The sequence below is a fragment of the Syngnathus floridae genome, chromosome 6 (genome assembly GCF_059516105.1).
Source record: "Syngnathus floridae isolate MCC-2025c chromosome 6, RoL_Sflo_1.0, whole genome shotgun sequence".
Lineage (NCBI taxonomy): Eukaryota > Metazoa > Chordata > Actinopteri > Syngnathiformes > Syngnathidae > Syngnathus > Syngnathus floridae.
The window spans coordinates 5,664,498-5,681,054 of NC_142418.1; the positions used below are offsets into that span (position 1 = coordinate 5,664,498).

Below are 16,557 nucleotides of genomic sequence, written 5' to 3' on the forward strand. Positions count from 1 at the left end.
CGGGCAGTAGGCGGGGGACACCCTGAACCGGTTGCCAGCCAATCGCAGGGCACACACAGAGACAAACAACCATCCGCACTCACACTCACACCTAGGGACAATTTTGTAAAATGTCTTCCACCCATTAAAGCTGAAGCAGAGAAAAGGGTTGAGGGAGAGTGCACCAATTTTTCTGAGACTGCAGTAACTTTGACATAAGCTGTAGGGTACAGGAAGAATAAAGTCTTCCAACCAAAGAGCCCCTGTCGGAAAGTTATTACATCTTCATCCAACGCTGCCGGGTGGCTCATTGCCCAGACTGATTAAGCTTCTCGCAGAGCAGCATCTCAAAAACAAGGGAAATTCTTTTGCGGGCAAAACTGTCACAGTAGTGAGGCAAACTTGCTATCCACTAGTACACCTTGCTGGCTAGATTGCAATTATTGTTATATACAGTACTTGATGTTATCAGTATATGGCTCATAAAACAGTACAGGTAAGGTAGTATTTTAGTTGCCAATCACATTATATCATCTAGTGAGAAATAATGTACCTACAATTACAACTAAACAATCAGCATTCAGCGCTATATTCAAAATACACTTGTACTTTTACAACCTTGGGCCACATTTCTAAGTAAAATAACGACTAGCATTGGATAAACATATTTATAAATACAGTACTGTACATCAAATATGCAGTTGGTAAGTGTAACAGGAACGGAAACGATTGCGCTCCTCTGGCGGCCCCTACTGGGAACAGCCGAAATAAGAACTACCTCTGACGTGACGTCATAGCGGAAGTTTCTCCAGGAACGTCATCGCTCTGAGCCAATCAGAGTGCACGCATTAACGCCGTTGCAAATTTCAAACGCAGGGCTGCTGTAGTCTGGAGTCGACAAACGAACTGGTGGTAACCGAAAGAAGACGGTCGTCCCCCCCTCACGTAAATTGCACGGCAGAAACTTTTTTTTTTTTTTAGAGGAGTCTGCTTTGGCAACATGAGAGTGAGGTTGGTATCTTATTTGCAATCAGCGAAAGTATTATTTGTAAAGGCGGGGTCGTTGATAAAACGTAGCTTAACTAGCCAATTGGGCCTTTACGAGCGTTTTTATTCTGTTTTCGCTAACCCTGAACAAAAGTCGCCACTGGGGTCTTGTAAATGCCGCTATCATTGCTCGATTGACTTGAGAATTTGAATAGGAATTGTTATTGCAGCTAGTCCACTGCGTCGTCAGCATTGCGTCAAAAGCTAAGTGATGTTAGCTTCTTCATATATTCGACACATGAAAAATCTAATTGCACACCACCCGACAAAAGTGTCACAAAAAATGCATATTTTATCATGATTTCATCTCAGTTTACTCAGAAGTGTACTTAGTCGGTGTCAAATCGATTTAGTTGAACACAGGTGGATACGAATGTATATTGTAGATTGTCATCTAGTGGAAGAAAATGTAATTACTCTGCTTGTCACTGTTTTTGAAATAGAAAAGCAAAGATAAATAATTCATAGAGGATAATTTCAGAGAATTATCAGACAAAATACCAACATATAGCAAGGTATATGGAAAAAATATTAAACAAATCAGGGTATGTTAACAAGGTAAAATATATATATAGTGAACAAAAGCTGCATACTTGATTTTTTTTTTTTTTCCCCCTGTTTTTCTTGCAGTGAAGTTCATGCTGCAGAGTCTGTTGCCTACCTCAACAGAGCTCTGGTCAAGTTGCGGGATATATGGGAAGAAATGGGAGTGTTAGAGGATCAACGGCTCCAAAGAACTAAAATGGTTCACATGCACATCAAAGTAGGATCACTGCGATAAGCGCTTAACAGTTTCTATCAGTAGTCGCTGACTGACAGTCTGTCTGGTATGTCTGGATTCTTACGTGTGCTGCAGGGTATGCTGGATTTGATGATAGTCGAAGAAGAGGAGCTCAAAACGCGAGTCATTAAAAACATTGAAACTTACCGCCAAGAACTTGAACTTCTTTGCAGTGAACTTCAGATGCCCCCCTTTGAGGTACATTTGAAACATAAAACTGACATTATTTTGAGTGACTCCACTATGGAACTGTTTCCTAATATAAGCCTATAAAATGAGTTGATGGATTCATAAGCCGGACTGGCCTTGTGCTAATATTCTGTTTGTGTGCCAAGGAGGAGGCCAACTGCACCATGTTGCAGATGGAGAAGAACTGCCGTACTGGTGTGGAGCAGATGAAGGAGCACAAGAAGCAGAGAATGGACGATCTCAAGAGTCTTACTCTCAAAGATTGCGAACTGTGCGACATCATGTGCACCGCCCCCTTCAGCATCGACCAGGAATCGGTCCCGTCCATCAAGCAACTCGACGACTACCGGGCCCATGTTGATACCCTCACAAAGGAAAAGGTGTCGCTCATTTTCGTTTTTTATGATTAATGAATGATTTGCTCACTTATCTTAAAACCGTTTTTTTGTTTTTAGGAGCGTCGTCAAAACGAATTTTTGAGCTTAAAGAAGGAAATAATCGCTTGCATGGATGAGTTGGAGCATGAGGCTGAGACCGCTTTTGAAAAGGACGTGCTTTATGAGGATGAGGAGGTGTTTTGTCTCTCCACCGACAACATCAAAGCTCTTAAACTTCTCCTCAGCCAGGTGACTTAACTGTGTCTCGTTTGACCTTCTCGTGATGTATGATGTCATAACACGGTGATTGCAACCTGTACCAGTTGCAAGCGTGCAAGATGGAGAATGATGTGCTGTGTGGGACGCTCCGCACTAAAGCCCGCGAACTGTGGGACAGGCTGAAGATCCCCCTGGAGGAGAGGGAGATCTTGTCCGAGCACATGATCAAGTCCAAGAAGAGCAACATTGAGGCTGTAAGAATTGATCATCAGTATTTATTTAAAAAAAAAAAAAAAAGTTCCCCGCTGCAACAGTGTATGAATGCTTGTATTCAACGGCTGCAGCTCCAGGCTGAGGTCCAGCGTCTTGAACTGCTGAAACTCCAGAGTATGAAAAGCGTCATTGAGGCCATCAGAGCTGAGATATCGCTTTACTGGGACACGTGCTTCTACAGCCAGGAACAGCGCCAAGCTTTTCTTCATTTTTACGATGGTGATTAGAGTTACAATGTCTCCTGCAATTATGTGGACACATACACACAACATAGACAGATATGATGCATAGACATATTTAGCACAATTAGCTGAGTTCCATTGTGTGCCAAATGAAGTTTCCAGTGATGGCAACAGTCGTGTTTGTCCACGCAGACGATTTCACAGAGGAGCTTCTCAACCTGCACGAGGCAGAAATCAAAACGTTGAAGTGCTACTTTGAGGACCATAAAGAACTGTTTGAAGGTGTCACAAAATGGCAGGAGAACTGGGCTGTGTATTTGGAACTTGATGTGAGTATGTTGCGTTGTTGGAAATATTATCAACATCTTTTGGGTGATATTTATTTGCTGGACATGACGTATGGTTTTGGGTTTTGTTGTCTCAGAGGAAAGCGAATGATGCGTCGCGGTTCAACAACAGAGGTGGAAATCTTCTGAAGGAGGAGAAGCAGCGGACTGACCTTCAGAAAAGTTTGCCCAAGGTACTGTGTAAAGCTGGCCCAAATTCTCCTACTGTGTCCAAATACGTGTGGGTCAAGGTAGCAGTACTGATTCCACCTGCAAAGTATAGAGTCAAATATAGTTGAGTGTGAGAGTAAAAATAAATTTTCCATATGAAGGATAGTATTTCTGACTTTCTCTTGCTAGCTTGAAAAGACTCTGAAGGCCCAAATCGATTCTTGGGAGCTTGAGCAAGGCAAAGAGTTCTTTGTCAATGGGCAGAAGTTTCTGGATTATGTGCAACAGCAGTGGGAGCAGCACCACATTGAGAAGGAGAAAGAGAAATTGGAGCGGGTATGTGAAAGCTACAACAAAACTTTTTTTCCATCATCGGCCTTGTTTGATTGTATTTATTTTTTTAATTAGCAACTGAAGAAGACCAAACAGACCCAGGAAGACATGTTGTATGGCACTACAGTGAGGACCCCATCCAAAAGGCGCATCGTTGGAAACGCCACACCAGTCAAACACAGAAAGGTCACCTTGGTTAAAATAATTGCAACAGAAATTAGAGTAAGAATAATACCACATTGGATTTCACATTGTGTTGCCTGGCTGTTTTCTGCAGGTGGGAATGTCAACCATCCACACACCAAACAGTTTCCTCACTTCGGGCTTCGGGGGAACCATGTGCCAGCCGTCCATGCTGAGGCCGCCTCTGTCTGCCAGCGGCAAGGTACGCTTGGGCGCCGTCACCGGACGCAACTTACATACTCTGTTTCTGCGCATTAAGTCATTTTAACCCAACTTGTAGGGTCTCGGCCTGCGAACCCCCGGGCATGCAAAGAGCACCCGCGCCAACAAGGAAAACATTAACCGAAACACTCCGTGTGGAGCACTCAAGTCTCAGGATATTCCAGATCGCACCTTTAACGCATTCGCCGGCTCCTATTCGGAATTTGCGGTAAATGCAGTTTAACAACTTTAGCATGCAACAATGGTAGCAATGCTGGAAAAAGACGCCATTTCCTTCAAGCTTTGATTCAAAGTCATAACTAAGCACACTGCTTAACTCATTCCCACCAACTTATTCTGATGTCATGATGTTGTAGCACAAAAAGATTCCTTGCCCAAAAGAGTCCTCTCTATAACCAATGAATTTTTCTCTTTTGTCACAGAGGGACCTATCCAAGGCTTCTAAATCCAATGTGAAGTCTGGACTGCTCAATTCCACTGTCACTCAACAGTGACCAAAGTACTCCGACTCTGCTTTTTGTGTGGAAAGCTTTTATAACACCCCCCCCCCAATATGTAAATGCTTTAAATATGTTGACCAAACAACGTTTTAATTATCTATCTTTACTCAGGCTTATTTTATTGTCACTCCTGAGGTGCACTTTGTTTTTCCGGCAGGTAAATGTAAGAGGTAAAAGGTCAGCGCTCGTAACAAATTTGCTTTTTTTCCCCCTGTCACTTCTCCATTTTTTTATTTTTTTTGTATTGTTTATTTTTTGTGCTTCAGCCACTACATCAATAGTTTTACCTAGCTGGAATGACAGCTACTCAGTACGTTCTTGAGAAACACAATGCTTTTCGAATCCATCTGTAAATAAAAGTTTGAATAAAACTTCAGCGAAGTCCTGATTTTTTTTTTTCCAATTTATGTATTTAATTTTTCATTATCCCACAAGTGGTCATGTTCACATTCACAGGTGCCAAACTCGTTTTTTGTGTTTCAAACTTTTTTTTTTTTTTAATGGTCTTGTAGTTGTGATGGAAACATAACTAAATTTATAATCGCTGCCAATTTATACACTAATACTGAATCAAAGCTTTTAGTTTGATACCCGAGCTCCACAATTTAAGTCATGCGGGTCATTAGTTCTTCAAGAGCCCTTTCCCGATGATTTTCATGAACAAGCAGCACTTCTTTGATGGCACTTTGCTGGAAGCCCATCTCATTGAACTGAGTCAGGAGGTGCAGAAACTCTGCAGCCTGAAATCATAATTGCAAAAAAGCTGTGACTGTTGGCTCGTTTGGCTTGTGTGTTCACTGAAAGAAAAAAAAAAAGTAACAAGAGGGAGGCACCTTGCTCTCACAGTTCTGGAACATCTCTAAGGCCTCCTCCACTTGAGCTTCATCGTAGCCCAACTCACACAGATGATTGCAGGCTGCCAGGTATTTTAAGAGCTGCCAAAATAAGTCAGAAGAAATGATAATAGTCTACCTGTAATGAATCAAATTGTACCTTGTCTGGTGTGTTGTATCCAGTCTTCTGCAGAGCCAAGATGGCCGTCTGTAATGGGTATCCTCTGTCTGTGACGGCCTCCAGCAGCTCCCTCTCTTCTTGGCTGAGAGCAGACAGCAGCTCCGTGGCTGAGTCAAGGAAGCCTCCAGTCCTGAAGGCCTGATGAGTTCAAAGTCTGGACCTTTTATACTTTCAATCACGACCTCTGATTACTTTATACTTTGTACTCTGATTACAAAATACTTTTGCTATTTCCACAGGTAAGCAAGACTTTCGAAGGAGGGTTAAAGAGACCCACCTTTTGCCGGCGGTTTTTGATGACAGGGCCAGCGGAGGAGGGTCGTTGCTGCTGCAGCCTTCCGGAAGGGGGATTGTTTTGAGGGTGCAATCTGCCCACAGCACTCTGTGCCCGCTGCCTCTTCTTGGTGCCGCTGCACTCGGGAGACTCCAAGGCACCTCTGTGGCTCAACCGGGCCCTGCGGCAGTGAGTGGGAAGACCGAGGTGCATGTCTTTGATCCTGGAAAGGGCGGTGCTACGGGGCCGCTCTCGACTCTTGGTGGGCTCCTGAGGACTGTCTTCGGGGGACGAGCCTTCGTTGTCCTCGCAGTAGCCGTCTTCTTCATCCGAGTCGGATGGGTGCGCGCGGTGGTGTAGCCAGTAGGAGTCTGCGGAGTTCACGCTGTGACTACGGCGGCGAGGTTTGGAGGCCCAAGGATCGTCGAGCCTGTGAGGGGCCCTGTAGCACTCGTGAGGGCTGCTGAACATCAGCCAGTAGGGAGGACACGATGGAGCCTGGTAGGCAGGCTGCTGGCCTGTTAATATGAGCTTCTCCAAATTGAAGCTATACTGCACAAGGAACATTTTACACAACTTCACTACAAAGCAGAAATGTACACAATGAAAGAAAGAATGAATGTGGTATTTCCTTTAAAGATGCCCTAAAGGACGATTCAAAATGGCTTAGAAGCGAGATGTGACCTGAGTTTCTTGCATGATCCGAAGACAGTCCGGCACAGAGATGTCAGGGGGCGTCATCAAGTACACATCCTGCCCCAGTGACCCCAGGGGGGTTCCAAATGGGATATCTTCCAGAGGGTTCATCATCTGCAAAAAGAAGGAACCGCATTGCTGGAAAAACACAGGGCAATCAAGGCTAGGGTTTCAAAGTTGGGTTTAATACTAAGGTTAGGGTTTTGAAGTAGGGTTGTAAACTAGGATTAGGGCTTCAAATTAGTTTTTTTAAATTAGGGCTGAGGTTTTAAAGTAGCGTATTGAAAGTTGGGTTTGGGTTTTTGTTTGCTTTCTCAGCACTTACCTCTGTCAGGTGTTTGGGCTCAAGTGAGATGAAGATGAATGAACTGTGTGTGTGTGTTTGGAATGAATGGCGAACACAGGTGTGGTCACATGGTTTAAAGCTCACTAAGCTGCATTATCTCAGAGCTTGTTTACCAATAAGATTGTAACCTTGACCAGAAAGGTGAAAAAAAAAAACCAAGAGTATTTTTAATTCTAATAATTCCAAGTGTTGATATTAAAATAAAATGTTGCTGATAATGTCTACTTGTACACAGTAAAATATGTCAATTTCTATACTTCTAACACTTTTGTTCTCATCTGCATCTCTATTATACATATTCACATCCATTTTTAAATGGAACTTTTGTTCTTTTAATATAGACACGAGGGGGGATTAAGGTTAGGCTTCAGGAAGAAACGACAAGGGCATCACTTTCCACAGATTAGCAGATTATATAAAGGTACCAACACACAAATGGAAGCACACTTGCAAAAGCAGTGACGTACATTTACATTGTAAATAACGACGACATTAAAAGGATTAAATCCTCACCAAATGAGCGATGGTGATGTGCATTCCAGTTCTTATAAGTGAACTGAATCTTTAGAATCAGGTCACTCAAAAGATTCGTTCAAACGAACCCTCGTTAAGTGCACCTGCGTGAAAAGTTTTAGCTCCTGCAGAACGTGAAAATGACCTAAATCTTTTCACGCAGGTGTGTTTAACGAGGGTAACTTGGAAAACATATTAGAACTGGAGGTCGACACCCCTGGTTTAAGTGATAATGCCACACCCTCCCTCACCCCCACTTTCTGATTGGCTGGTTGATCTGTGACGTCACACGGACACTCCTTTAGGTACGTCGCCGTTTTCTGGTGTACCTAATAACAGGCCACTTCATTCGGGAAAAATCACGGCCAAAGTTGAACTGAAAGTGAAAAGTGCCACACCCGCCCTCACCACCACCTCCTGATTGGCTGGTTGATCTGTGCCGTCACACGGACACTCCTTTAGGTACACCACCATTTTCAGGTGTACCTAATAATTTTATGCATTTTATGTACGTGTCAAGAATGTGTATTTGACTACTTGCTCTTTATTTTGGGGGACACCAACACATATTACACAACGTGAAACATATACATATTGTCATATAAAGCAGTTGACCAAATGTCAGATTTTTTTTATGCCCCAAAAAACAAAAACAAGGAATAAAACACCAGACAAGTTTTAACAGGTTTTAATGTTTATTAAAATAATAATAATAATAATAATAATAATAATAATAATAATAATAATAATAATAACAATAATAATAAAAGTAAATTTCAAACCAGCAATCTAATGTGAAATTGCAGTAGATATATCGGATAACAATATTTAGGCGTATATATGCATACACATTATTTAAAGTAATAAAGACTACCCAAAGAGAAGCATAATCTCCCCGTTTTTGCATAACGGCGCATCCCTTCATGCAATAAAGTCAGCCGTTAGCTTGGAGAAAACGTGCATAAAAGAAGTGGTGTTTCTTTCTTTCTTTCCTTGGCAAATCGTAAATCGACATTCTGGCTTACATAGTCAACACCGGGAGGGACACGCAACACGTTCAATGACTGATCCGTTGATGCACGGGAAGGAAGGCAGTTGACCCATTGACTCGTAAGCGAACGGGAAAGTCTGGATTCGTTCCCTCACTGATCCGTTCTCGCGATGAACTGGAAATGCAAATTACTCACTCACTGATTCGTTTCGTACCTGCGTGCGGGAAATGAAATTCACGTTACGTAATTTTCTTCTTCGTTTTGTTTTACGGTGAGGTGGCACCAGCTTCATTGCGCATTACCGACATCTAGTGACTGAAGTCATATGAACTGAAAAAAAGAACGAATCACTTTAGGAGGTTCACTCTCGTTCACTGAAAAGATTTGTTCTTTTGAACGAATTGTTCACTCACGAGCCAACACGAATGAGCGACCCACCACATATCAAACAGACTGCTCGTTCAAATCTATCCAGATATAAATTTTATTTCATTTTTCAACAATTACATTGTTTGAGGGCTTCACAATGGTGTTCTGTAACAGACGATATTTTAGAAAGGAAAGGAAGCTTAAAAGCAAGGAGATCAGGTCTAGTTTAATGATGTCATAGCACATTTTAGGAATACAAGCAGCATTGTTCAGTCTTAATGAAAGACCGCTCGATAGCAACAGAATATGATCACACTAAAAAGGTGCGTGAAAGACATAAAAGTAACTATAAAGTCTTTACGGTTGTCCTCTACATTTTGTTTCTGGAGATAATTTGTGTGATGGAGAATCTTGAGAATGTAAAGAGAAATAAACACATAAAACTTTTAAATGTCAGACTTAAACCCTTTTTTACTAAACAGCCTTCCGAAAGCAAAAATGCATGTATATACAGTCTATTTTCCTAAAAAGTGGACTGAACACCAAACATGAAGAACTAGTAACCATTGTGGCTGCTTAAAAGCTCCCCATCGCTTCTCACGGGCTGTTTGTTGAGCCACTCGTGTTACTTGATTTGTTCTTTTTTTTTTTTCGTACGGTCATCAAAATCATTTTCCACATTACTGCATTAAAGCAGTGCAGTACATTGACGACTCAATTGTACTAACAGTGCGGACGCCATTATGATAATGGTGCTAAAGAGACTATCATCAAAATATTGACATGGAATATCATGCCCTGTAATATAAGGCATAACTTGACATGACCCCCCCCCCTCCCTTCCATGCATCAGTTTTTGGGTGCCATCTATTTTGTTTCCCTTTTCCAGGGGCTGCTGGTCACAAGAAGGAAACAATATGACCTTGCTACAAACGTTCTCACGAATAAAAAATGTATTATCTTTATATAGATAAAATGTTAACAATCACCAGAGATTGAAATAATTGTATAAAGGTCCAACCTGCGAGTATGCTGCACGACACACGCTCGCCGGCACACACACTCACGCACACACACGCACAGACAAGACAGACAGGACCCAAGGTTGCTACACTACTTGTTCAAGATAACATCCTCGGTCACAACCGCCTTCATTATCCCTAATAAAATGTCCCTATTTTGTTTGTGGGGCCTCCGGGAAAACCCGGAGTTGCTATCACAAAGGGCGGTAGCAAACTGTCTTTATGTGAAATGGACGATGTGGTTCAGTTGTTCGCAGCGTCCGCCTGTCGAGGCCAGTTCTCCTCCTCGATGCCTGAATCATAGTCCTCTTCTGCCTGCTCCTTGGCCGGAGTTCTGAAACACACGCGAGAAGCTTGTTTAGGTTTACGACAAAAAGCAGAAACACAAAGTCACGCCTGTGAATTAAAGTGCAAATATTTTGGGTTCAATGAGTCTAAAAATCGTTTTCTGATTATTATGCTTGTGAAACGTTCGTCGGAGTAGCTAAAGATGTATAATATTTACGGTGAACACATTTGCTCATTGAAAGCAACGCTGACCTGATGTATCGGGGCTGGGTCTTCCCATGGACGACGTCTTTGTTCAACTCGACAGCCATGATGTCAGAATGCGGCACCTCAAACATTGGCTCCAGGAGAAGCTTTTCCTGTGGTGGATAATGAACAGCTTTTTTTTAACTCAGGTTTAGACAATTACAGTAATGCATAGTGCATCTACTTAAAGAATGGCAGGTGCAGGTATTATTTTGTCCACTTGAAAGCGCTATTCTACAATAGTTACTTCTGCTTTGACACTAAGATTCATGGATTCGCCCCAAAAAATAAATGTGAGGAAATTAAAAGGAACCCAAAATGACAAACAAGTCAGACATACACACCATAATTGATCTGAGCCCACGAGCTCCAGTTTTTCTCTCCAGAGCCATGCGAGCGATGGCCTTCAAGGCATCTTGGGTCACATTGAGTTCGCACTGAAACCAAAAACAGTTCTTTTATGCTGGAAACATCTGCGATAATTATTCACAAAGCTGCCGCTCTCTTACTTTATCCATGCTGAAGAGCGCTTGGTACTGCGGCACCACAGCGTTGCGAGGCTCCGTCAGAATACGGACGAGTGTTTCTTCATCCAGGCTGTGGAGCGGAACCACCACAGGAAGACGGCCCACGAACTCCGGGATCATTCCAAATTCAATCAGGTCTCTGGCCTCCACATGCTTCAGCAGCCTGTCCTTCTCCTCGATCTCGGCCACCGTGTCCGTCTCGCCGCTGGTGTTGGCCAGGTCGGCCGCGGCTGCTGCACGACGACCTTTGCCCAGATTGGAAGGGGTTCCGAAGCCTAAATACTGTAAGGAATGACAACTGTTAAAGCAAAAGCGTACAAAAAACAAACGCACCACATGTCTGTGGACAGCCATGTAGAAGTTACCTTCTCGTTCTTTCTTCTGCTTATAATTCTGTCAAGTCCGTTGAAGGCACCGGAGGCAACAAACAGGATGTTTGTTGTGTCCACCTGCACGGTCTCTCCTCTCAGCTTCCTGGAGTTTTTCTCAGGAACGTTCACAATCGTACCCTCTAAGAGTTTAAGCAACCCCTGCCAGGAAGACAAAAATACAAAGTCAGTCTTCATTTTAATTGGGTCGGCATGATTTCTTTTTTTTTTTTTTTTAAACATGTGCTTAACTTTCTTTATATAGTGTCTGGACAAGTTATATTTTGCATTTAAGTACAACACATTTGTTATTATTGGAATACAAATTCTGACCTGTTGGACTCCCTCTCCTCCCACATCCCTCAGTTGATGGATGCCCGGCACGCTGCCAATCTTGTCCACCTCATCCAGAAACACGATACCTGCATATAAAGACATCCAAGTTGGTCAATATATCAAAGTCAAAGCTCCAATCGTGTACCTTTTCCTGTAATAACCCAGAATTTCCTTTTTTTATTATTATTTATTTAATGACAGCTTCGATATTACTTGGTGCTCATCAGGTTGTTGTTAGCGAGTGGCCAACCACCTTGCTGCGCTTTCTCCACAGAGTAGTTGGCGTCTTGCAGCAGTTTGGCAATAACTGACTCGATGTCTTCTCCCACGTATCCGGCTTGAGTGAGAGTGGTGCAGTCGCATATCGCAAAGGGAACATCCAGGCAGCGAGCCAGCGTCTGCGCCAACAACGTTTTCCCTGTGAAAATATACAGCAGCACATTCACTGGAAGCCATTTTGCGTTTCCATTAATACGGCTTGTCTGCTTTGCGGTCAACAATCTGTGAGAGGCGAGCGACGGAACATTGCGAGAATACGCTACCTGAGCCAGTTGGACCGAGAAGTATGATGTTGCTCTTCTCCAGTTTAATGTCGGCGTGTGTGGAGTCCAGGACCTCGCCGCCTCGTTTCTCTTGGGGCGCCTGCTGGCTGCTCTGCTGCTGCATGGAAGCTCCCAAAGCGTTGCCGTGGGGGCTGATCCCTGCAATCTGCAGCAGCTCTGCAACCACAAAACAAAATGTGTTGGTTATATTTAAAGACAGATTTATTTTGTTTCTGAGAAGACATTTCGCAAATGATAAAAACAAATGCAAAGTTTTCCAAAATTGTAAAATGGGTCATTTCTTCATTCACTCAATGCAGGCAGTGATATGAAGTAGTCTAAAAATACACACGGCAGAGTCGGTGCCAGCGTGGATGTGTAATGTGAGCAGAGCAGGATTGTAAATAGCAAAGTACAGATGTGAATGTAGGTCATCGGGATACTTTATCTGATTGTGTGCCGATTAACTGGCACAGTTGTGATATCTTGTTGGGGGACAGGTCAGGCCACAAAGTATAATTTAACACTGTGAGAAGTAGACTGGTAGTATACGCTCACTTTTAAGTACAACTAGAACTGAAGGTTTGGTCGTGTTGTGACAATAACTCTAATAAAGTCCATTCTTCATATTATTTACGTTACATTGTGCATTTTGCTGTGGGATGTCAAAGTTTGACCAACCAAGTGTATTTTTTTGCTGGCCTAAGACGTAAATGTCTCCTAAAAGAATTATTTCTTTTCTTCAAAATCATTTTTCATTTACTGAGGCAATCGTTCTATCAATAGATGCTGTCAAAAAACAAAACAAAATCAGGGCTGTAAAATTTTGGCATTTGTACAATACATGGCAATTAAAAAAAGCAAAGCAATAAAAGCTATGCGATGGACAGAAATAGTGACGGCGGGCCGATCACTTACTTGTGAATCTGTATTCATCTTCGCGTCGTCTCATCTCTAGCTCTACAGAGGGAGGATCAAAGTGCTCACATCAATATTATCATTAGCACTAAACGCCTCGGCAACGCGATGCCTACAATGCAGTTCGGACTGTGTGATATCATTATTGAACAAATGCCAAATTATACAGCCAACGAGTGATGCAAAATGATGCAACCGTCGTAATCGTTTCCGGTTTTTAGAAGTAGGCGACACTCGACTGTACTCGACACCCGTGATACAAACGCCTTCACTTTCAATTTGCCTCTTATATTCCAGGTACAATTTGGTTCCTTAAAAAGAAAGCTAGCAAAGGAAAGGTAATATTGCAAAAATGCATTACTGACCCCGAGGTGTCAGGGAGGGTTGCTTTTCCACCTCCACTTGCTGGCGACTGCCGGCAGGTATGTTGTTGTAGATGCGCTTGTAGTGATTGTACACAGCCACGGCCAGCACCTTCTTAGCATATGACTGGCCCACCACATACTTGTCGAGGTAAGCATATATCTGGAGGAGGTGCAATCAGCTTGAATGTAACATGCACTTGATATTGGGAATGTAATGGCACTCATTTCATTCATTTGCATCGTTTATTACCTTCTTGGGGGGAGGGGGTGGTTTCTGCGCAAAAGCCAGTTTGACAGCCTCAGCAGCAGACTCGGGCTCTTTGTTTAGTCCCTTCTTGGAGTCCGTCTCGGACAAGACCACAAAAAAGTGGTGGCATTTCTCACATTTGACAAATCGTGTTGATGCTTGAAAGAGACGACAAGACAGAATGATATACTGCTGGAACATTTTGAAAGTTTAGAAAAACAACAACAACAAATATTTCAATCGTGAATCAAACAGAAAATAGCAGTTACAAAATTATGGGCTCTTAAAAAGCACACTTGAAGTCGTCAGCCATGTGGTTTGTTTACTCTGTGCTGGTATGTTTTGCGGTCAAACCTAGAAAATTCACGTGGTATATTTATCCTACTTGCAAGAAGTCTGGAATGCAGCAACAGGCCGTTGTCACATATCAGAGTCAGAGTCTTGCATAAACGTTACAACACGATCACGGCTGTGCAGAAGTGGTGCAAGCCCACAATCCAATTTAGTGTATTTAAAACAAACATCATGGTTATGGAATCATCTTTTGCTAAACGCTCACTCCAGACAAGCCAGTTTATGCTACTATCATGTTTACTCACAAACAAAGGTTTCCACATGCGTGCAGGGGTCTCCACATTTGGGGCAACGGAGCTGACTTCCTCCCTTACCAGATCCCCCAGAACCCGAGGCCCTCTTCGCCTCACTGATGCTTTTCTGTGTAAACGTGATGTCATGTTACCGTGCGTTACCACCATTTCCAGGAAACGAGAATAGGTTCCAAGAGATTACCTTGCCACCATCGTTCCCGGTGTCCTTTGTGCTGCCATCTTTGGAGGCAAAGCAAACGGCAGTCTCGGAAAACGATCTCACCCGCACACGGGGCTGTAGATGGGCGTCTCTGGAACCATGACGACTCAGAGAATAAAACTGCAAGCGGGAGCAGGACAATCCTAGAGTGGAAAGAGCAACGGACCCTTTGACTCGAAAAGACAAAAACTAAATTTCTCCCAAAAACTGTAAGAGCTATTAAGAATTTGTGATTTTCGTTTGTGGTTGTCACTGTTCAAAGTAACATGTTGGACAATATCTGAAAATGCACATTTATATTTTGGTCCATTTGACATTCATGCTGATTTAAAAAATAAAAAAATAAAAAACCAGAAGCCATTAGGTCAGTACTTCAATGGTTACAATATATACTACACAAGTTAATATTTGGAGCTTTCTTTTTTTACTTTGACGTGAGTCTTATTATTCTAAAGCAACAATATTCTTTTCTTTTGGCAACTCCAGTAACCTCTTGCCTTCGCTCAAAAGTAACACCAATGACGGTGCCTCAACGATTATGTAGCCATCGCGTTGTGGGTAACACGTCGTCAAAGTCACAATGATTCGGAATAACTTAAAATGACCTTGTGACATTTCATTACAATCGGTTCGCGTGTCAAACGCGTTACTTAAAAAAATCGATTGATGACATACATGCTGATGACAAACTGTCATCTGATTGTTAGCTTGAGACCTACTTTCAGGCTACAACTTAGCAAAACAACAATGTCATGCAGCGTGAGCATTCCTTACCTCGATGAGCTGTATTTAGGAACAACCTTGCAGCCGAAGTACACGGACAAGACATTACTCCTCTTTTGTGTCAAAATCCTAAAAGCACATTTTAGAGCACAAAGTGTTTAAATTAGCAGTTTGCTGTCATCGGAGAAGATGGCGTGCAAAGCTCAAGCATTTCATAACTACAGCGTCACGGTTAGCATTAGCACACCAGGTCATCGGCTAACCAGGACTGCAATTTAAGCTGTTTGTCAGTTCAACAATACACCGACTGACTGAAATATTGTTTTTAAATACAGTCGTGCACACACATCTAGAATAAAGAGGTAAAAAAAAGGAAAATAAATTAGGTTATGTGAGCATGGTAACTAGCATATGCTAGGCCTGGGCCAGCGTCACAATCCCCCTCATCAAATGACTATCTAGGAAACAAAATATGGTAGAGTTACAACTTTGACAAAGAACATTTCTCTTGCTGTGCAATTTGACAAAGAAAAAGTGTAACAAACAGCGCAGCAGCACTTAAAAAAACAACAAATATTTCTGGTTCTACTCACGAGGAATGACGAAACCAGCTGCAGTCTTGACAGCTCCCTTGCTTGGAGAGAAAGTGCTTCAATTCTCACTAGTTCAATGTGACAGGTCCGCCTGTTGACATACTAATATTGCACTGCCGTTTGTGTGAAGTAAAAAACGTCGGCTTTTTGGAGCCACTACTTCCCAGGTGTGATGATGTAAGAGAGGTTAGGAAGTAGGTCGGTTACCCCGACTACGACTGGCTAGCGTGATAGCTAACGAGCTCTCTCGCTGTCTTGCTTGCGCGTAGGAGGGATTTCGCTGAGTAATATATAGAGGATCGCGTATCCAGTCGGTTTGAGATCTACAGTAGTTGCTCAACAGCAGAGGAGGAGGTACTCTTCTTCGAGAGAAGCCAAATTTGACATGTTTATTTTATGGAGTGGTTTTGTTGCTTTGACGCTAGAGGGAGACAACGTCTAAGGTGACGACACTGCTTCGGTGCAACAACAAGCTCTGTCATTAGCCTGAACATCTGCCAATCATATACACCGTTCTGGCCCCCTTACGTCAGAGGGATCGTCTATGTAGAAAAAAAAGAAGACAATGTTCAAAATGTTAATAATCTCA

At 42.7% G+C, this 16,557-nt stretch overlaps 3 protein-coding genes and 1 long non-coding RNA gene across 9 annotated transcripts; 2 read left to right on the forward strand and 2 right to left on the reverse strand.

The window, feature by feature from the left end:
- Positions 1-823: 823 nt before the first annotated feature.
- LOC148396072 (protein regulator of cytokinesis 1-like) lies at positions 824-5,158 on the forward strand. Its single transcript, XM_088379348.1, has 14 exons — positions 824-990; positions 1,657-1,789; positions 1,883-2,005; positions 2,143-2,376; positions 2,452-2,622; positions 2,697-2,846; positions 2,937-3,084; positions 3,240-3,376; positions 3,472-3,567; positions 3,734-3,880; positions 3,953-4,063; positions 4,155-4,262; positions 4,341-4,490; positions 4,705-5,158. Exons 1-14 carry the CDS (start codon positions 980-982, stop codon positions 4,774-4,776), a joined length of 1,791 nt encoding a protein of 596 aa, XP_088235474.1. The 5' UTR covers positions 824-979; the 3' UTR covers positions 4,777-5,158.
- On the reverse strand, positions 2,846-7,798 carry ubap1lb (ubiquitin associated protein 1-like b). 5 transcript variants are annotated; one of them, XM_088379350.1, is made up of 8 exons: positions 7,626-7,798; positions 6,755-6,880; positions 6,074-6,622; positions 5,776-5,934; positions 5,616-5,717; positions 4,454-5,522; positions 3,547-3,643; positions 2,846-3,106 (listed from the first exon to the last, which is right to left on the reverse strand). In XM_088379350.1, exons 1-6 carry the CDS (start codon positions 7,647-7,649, stop codon positions 5,388-5,390), a joined length of 1,095 nt encoding a protein of 364 aa, XP_088235476.1. In that variant the 5' UTR covers positions 7,650-7,798; the 3' UTR covers positions 2,846-3,106; positions 3,547-3,643; positions 4,454-5,387. The 5 variants fall into 5 exon arrangements, with proteins under 5 accessions (XP_088235476.1, XP_088235479.1, XP_088235475.1 ...); XM_088379353.1 differs by having other exon boundaries at positions 4,113-5,522; XM_088379349.1 differs by lacking the exon at positions 2,846-3,106 and adding an exon at positions 3,234-3,265.
- Positions 5,564-7,594, forward strand: LOC148396074 (uncharacterized). Its single transcript, XR_015859137.1, has 3 exons — positions 5,564-5,705; positions 5,799-5,948; positions 6,036-7,594. It is a non-coding gene; the product is annotated as an uncharacterized LOC148396074 (long non-coding RNA).
- Positions 7,799-9,077: 1,279 nt separating the features above from the next.
- clpxb (caseinolytic mitochondrial matrix peptidase chaperone subunit Xb) lies at positions 9,078-16,388 on the reverse strand. 2 transcript variants are annotated; one of them, XM_088377531.1, is made up of 15 exons: positions 15,969-16,388; positions 15,427-15,504; positions 14,635-14,795; positions 14,445-14,559; positions 13,849-14,003; positions 13,599-13,758; positions 13,234-13,275; positions 12,316-12,492; positions 12,027-12,191; positions 11,771-11,859; positions 11,435-11,599; positions 11,052-11,351; positions 10,887-10,979; positions 10,549-10,655; positions 9,078-10,342 (listed from the first exon to the last, which is right to left on the reverse strand). In XM_088377531.1, the coding sequence occupies exons 2-15, from the start codon at positions 15,479-15,481 to the stop codon at positions 10,252-10,254; spliced, it is 1,875 nt and encodes a 624-aa protein (XP_088233657.1). In that variant the 5' UTR covers positions 15,482-15,504; positions 15,969-16,388; the 3' UTR covers positions 9,078-10,251. The 2 variants fall into 2 exon arrangements, with proteins under 2 accessions (XP_088233657.1, XP_088233658.1); XM_088377532.1 differs by lacking the exon at positions 13,234-13,275.
- Positions 16,389-16,557: the final 169 nt, after the last annotated feature.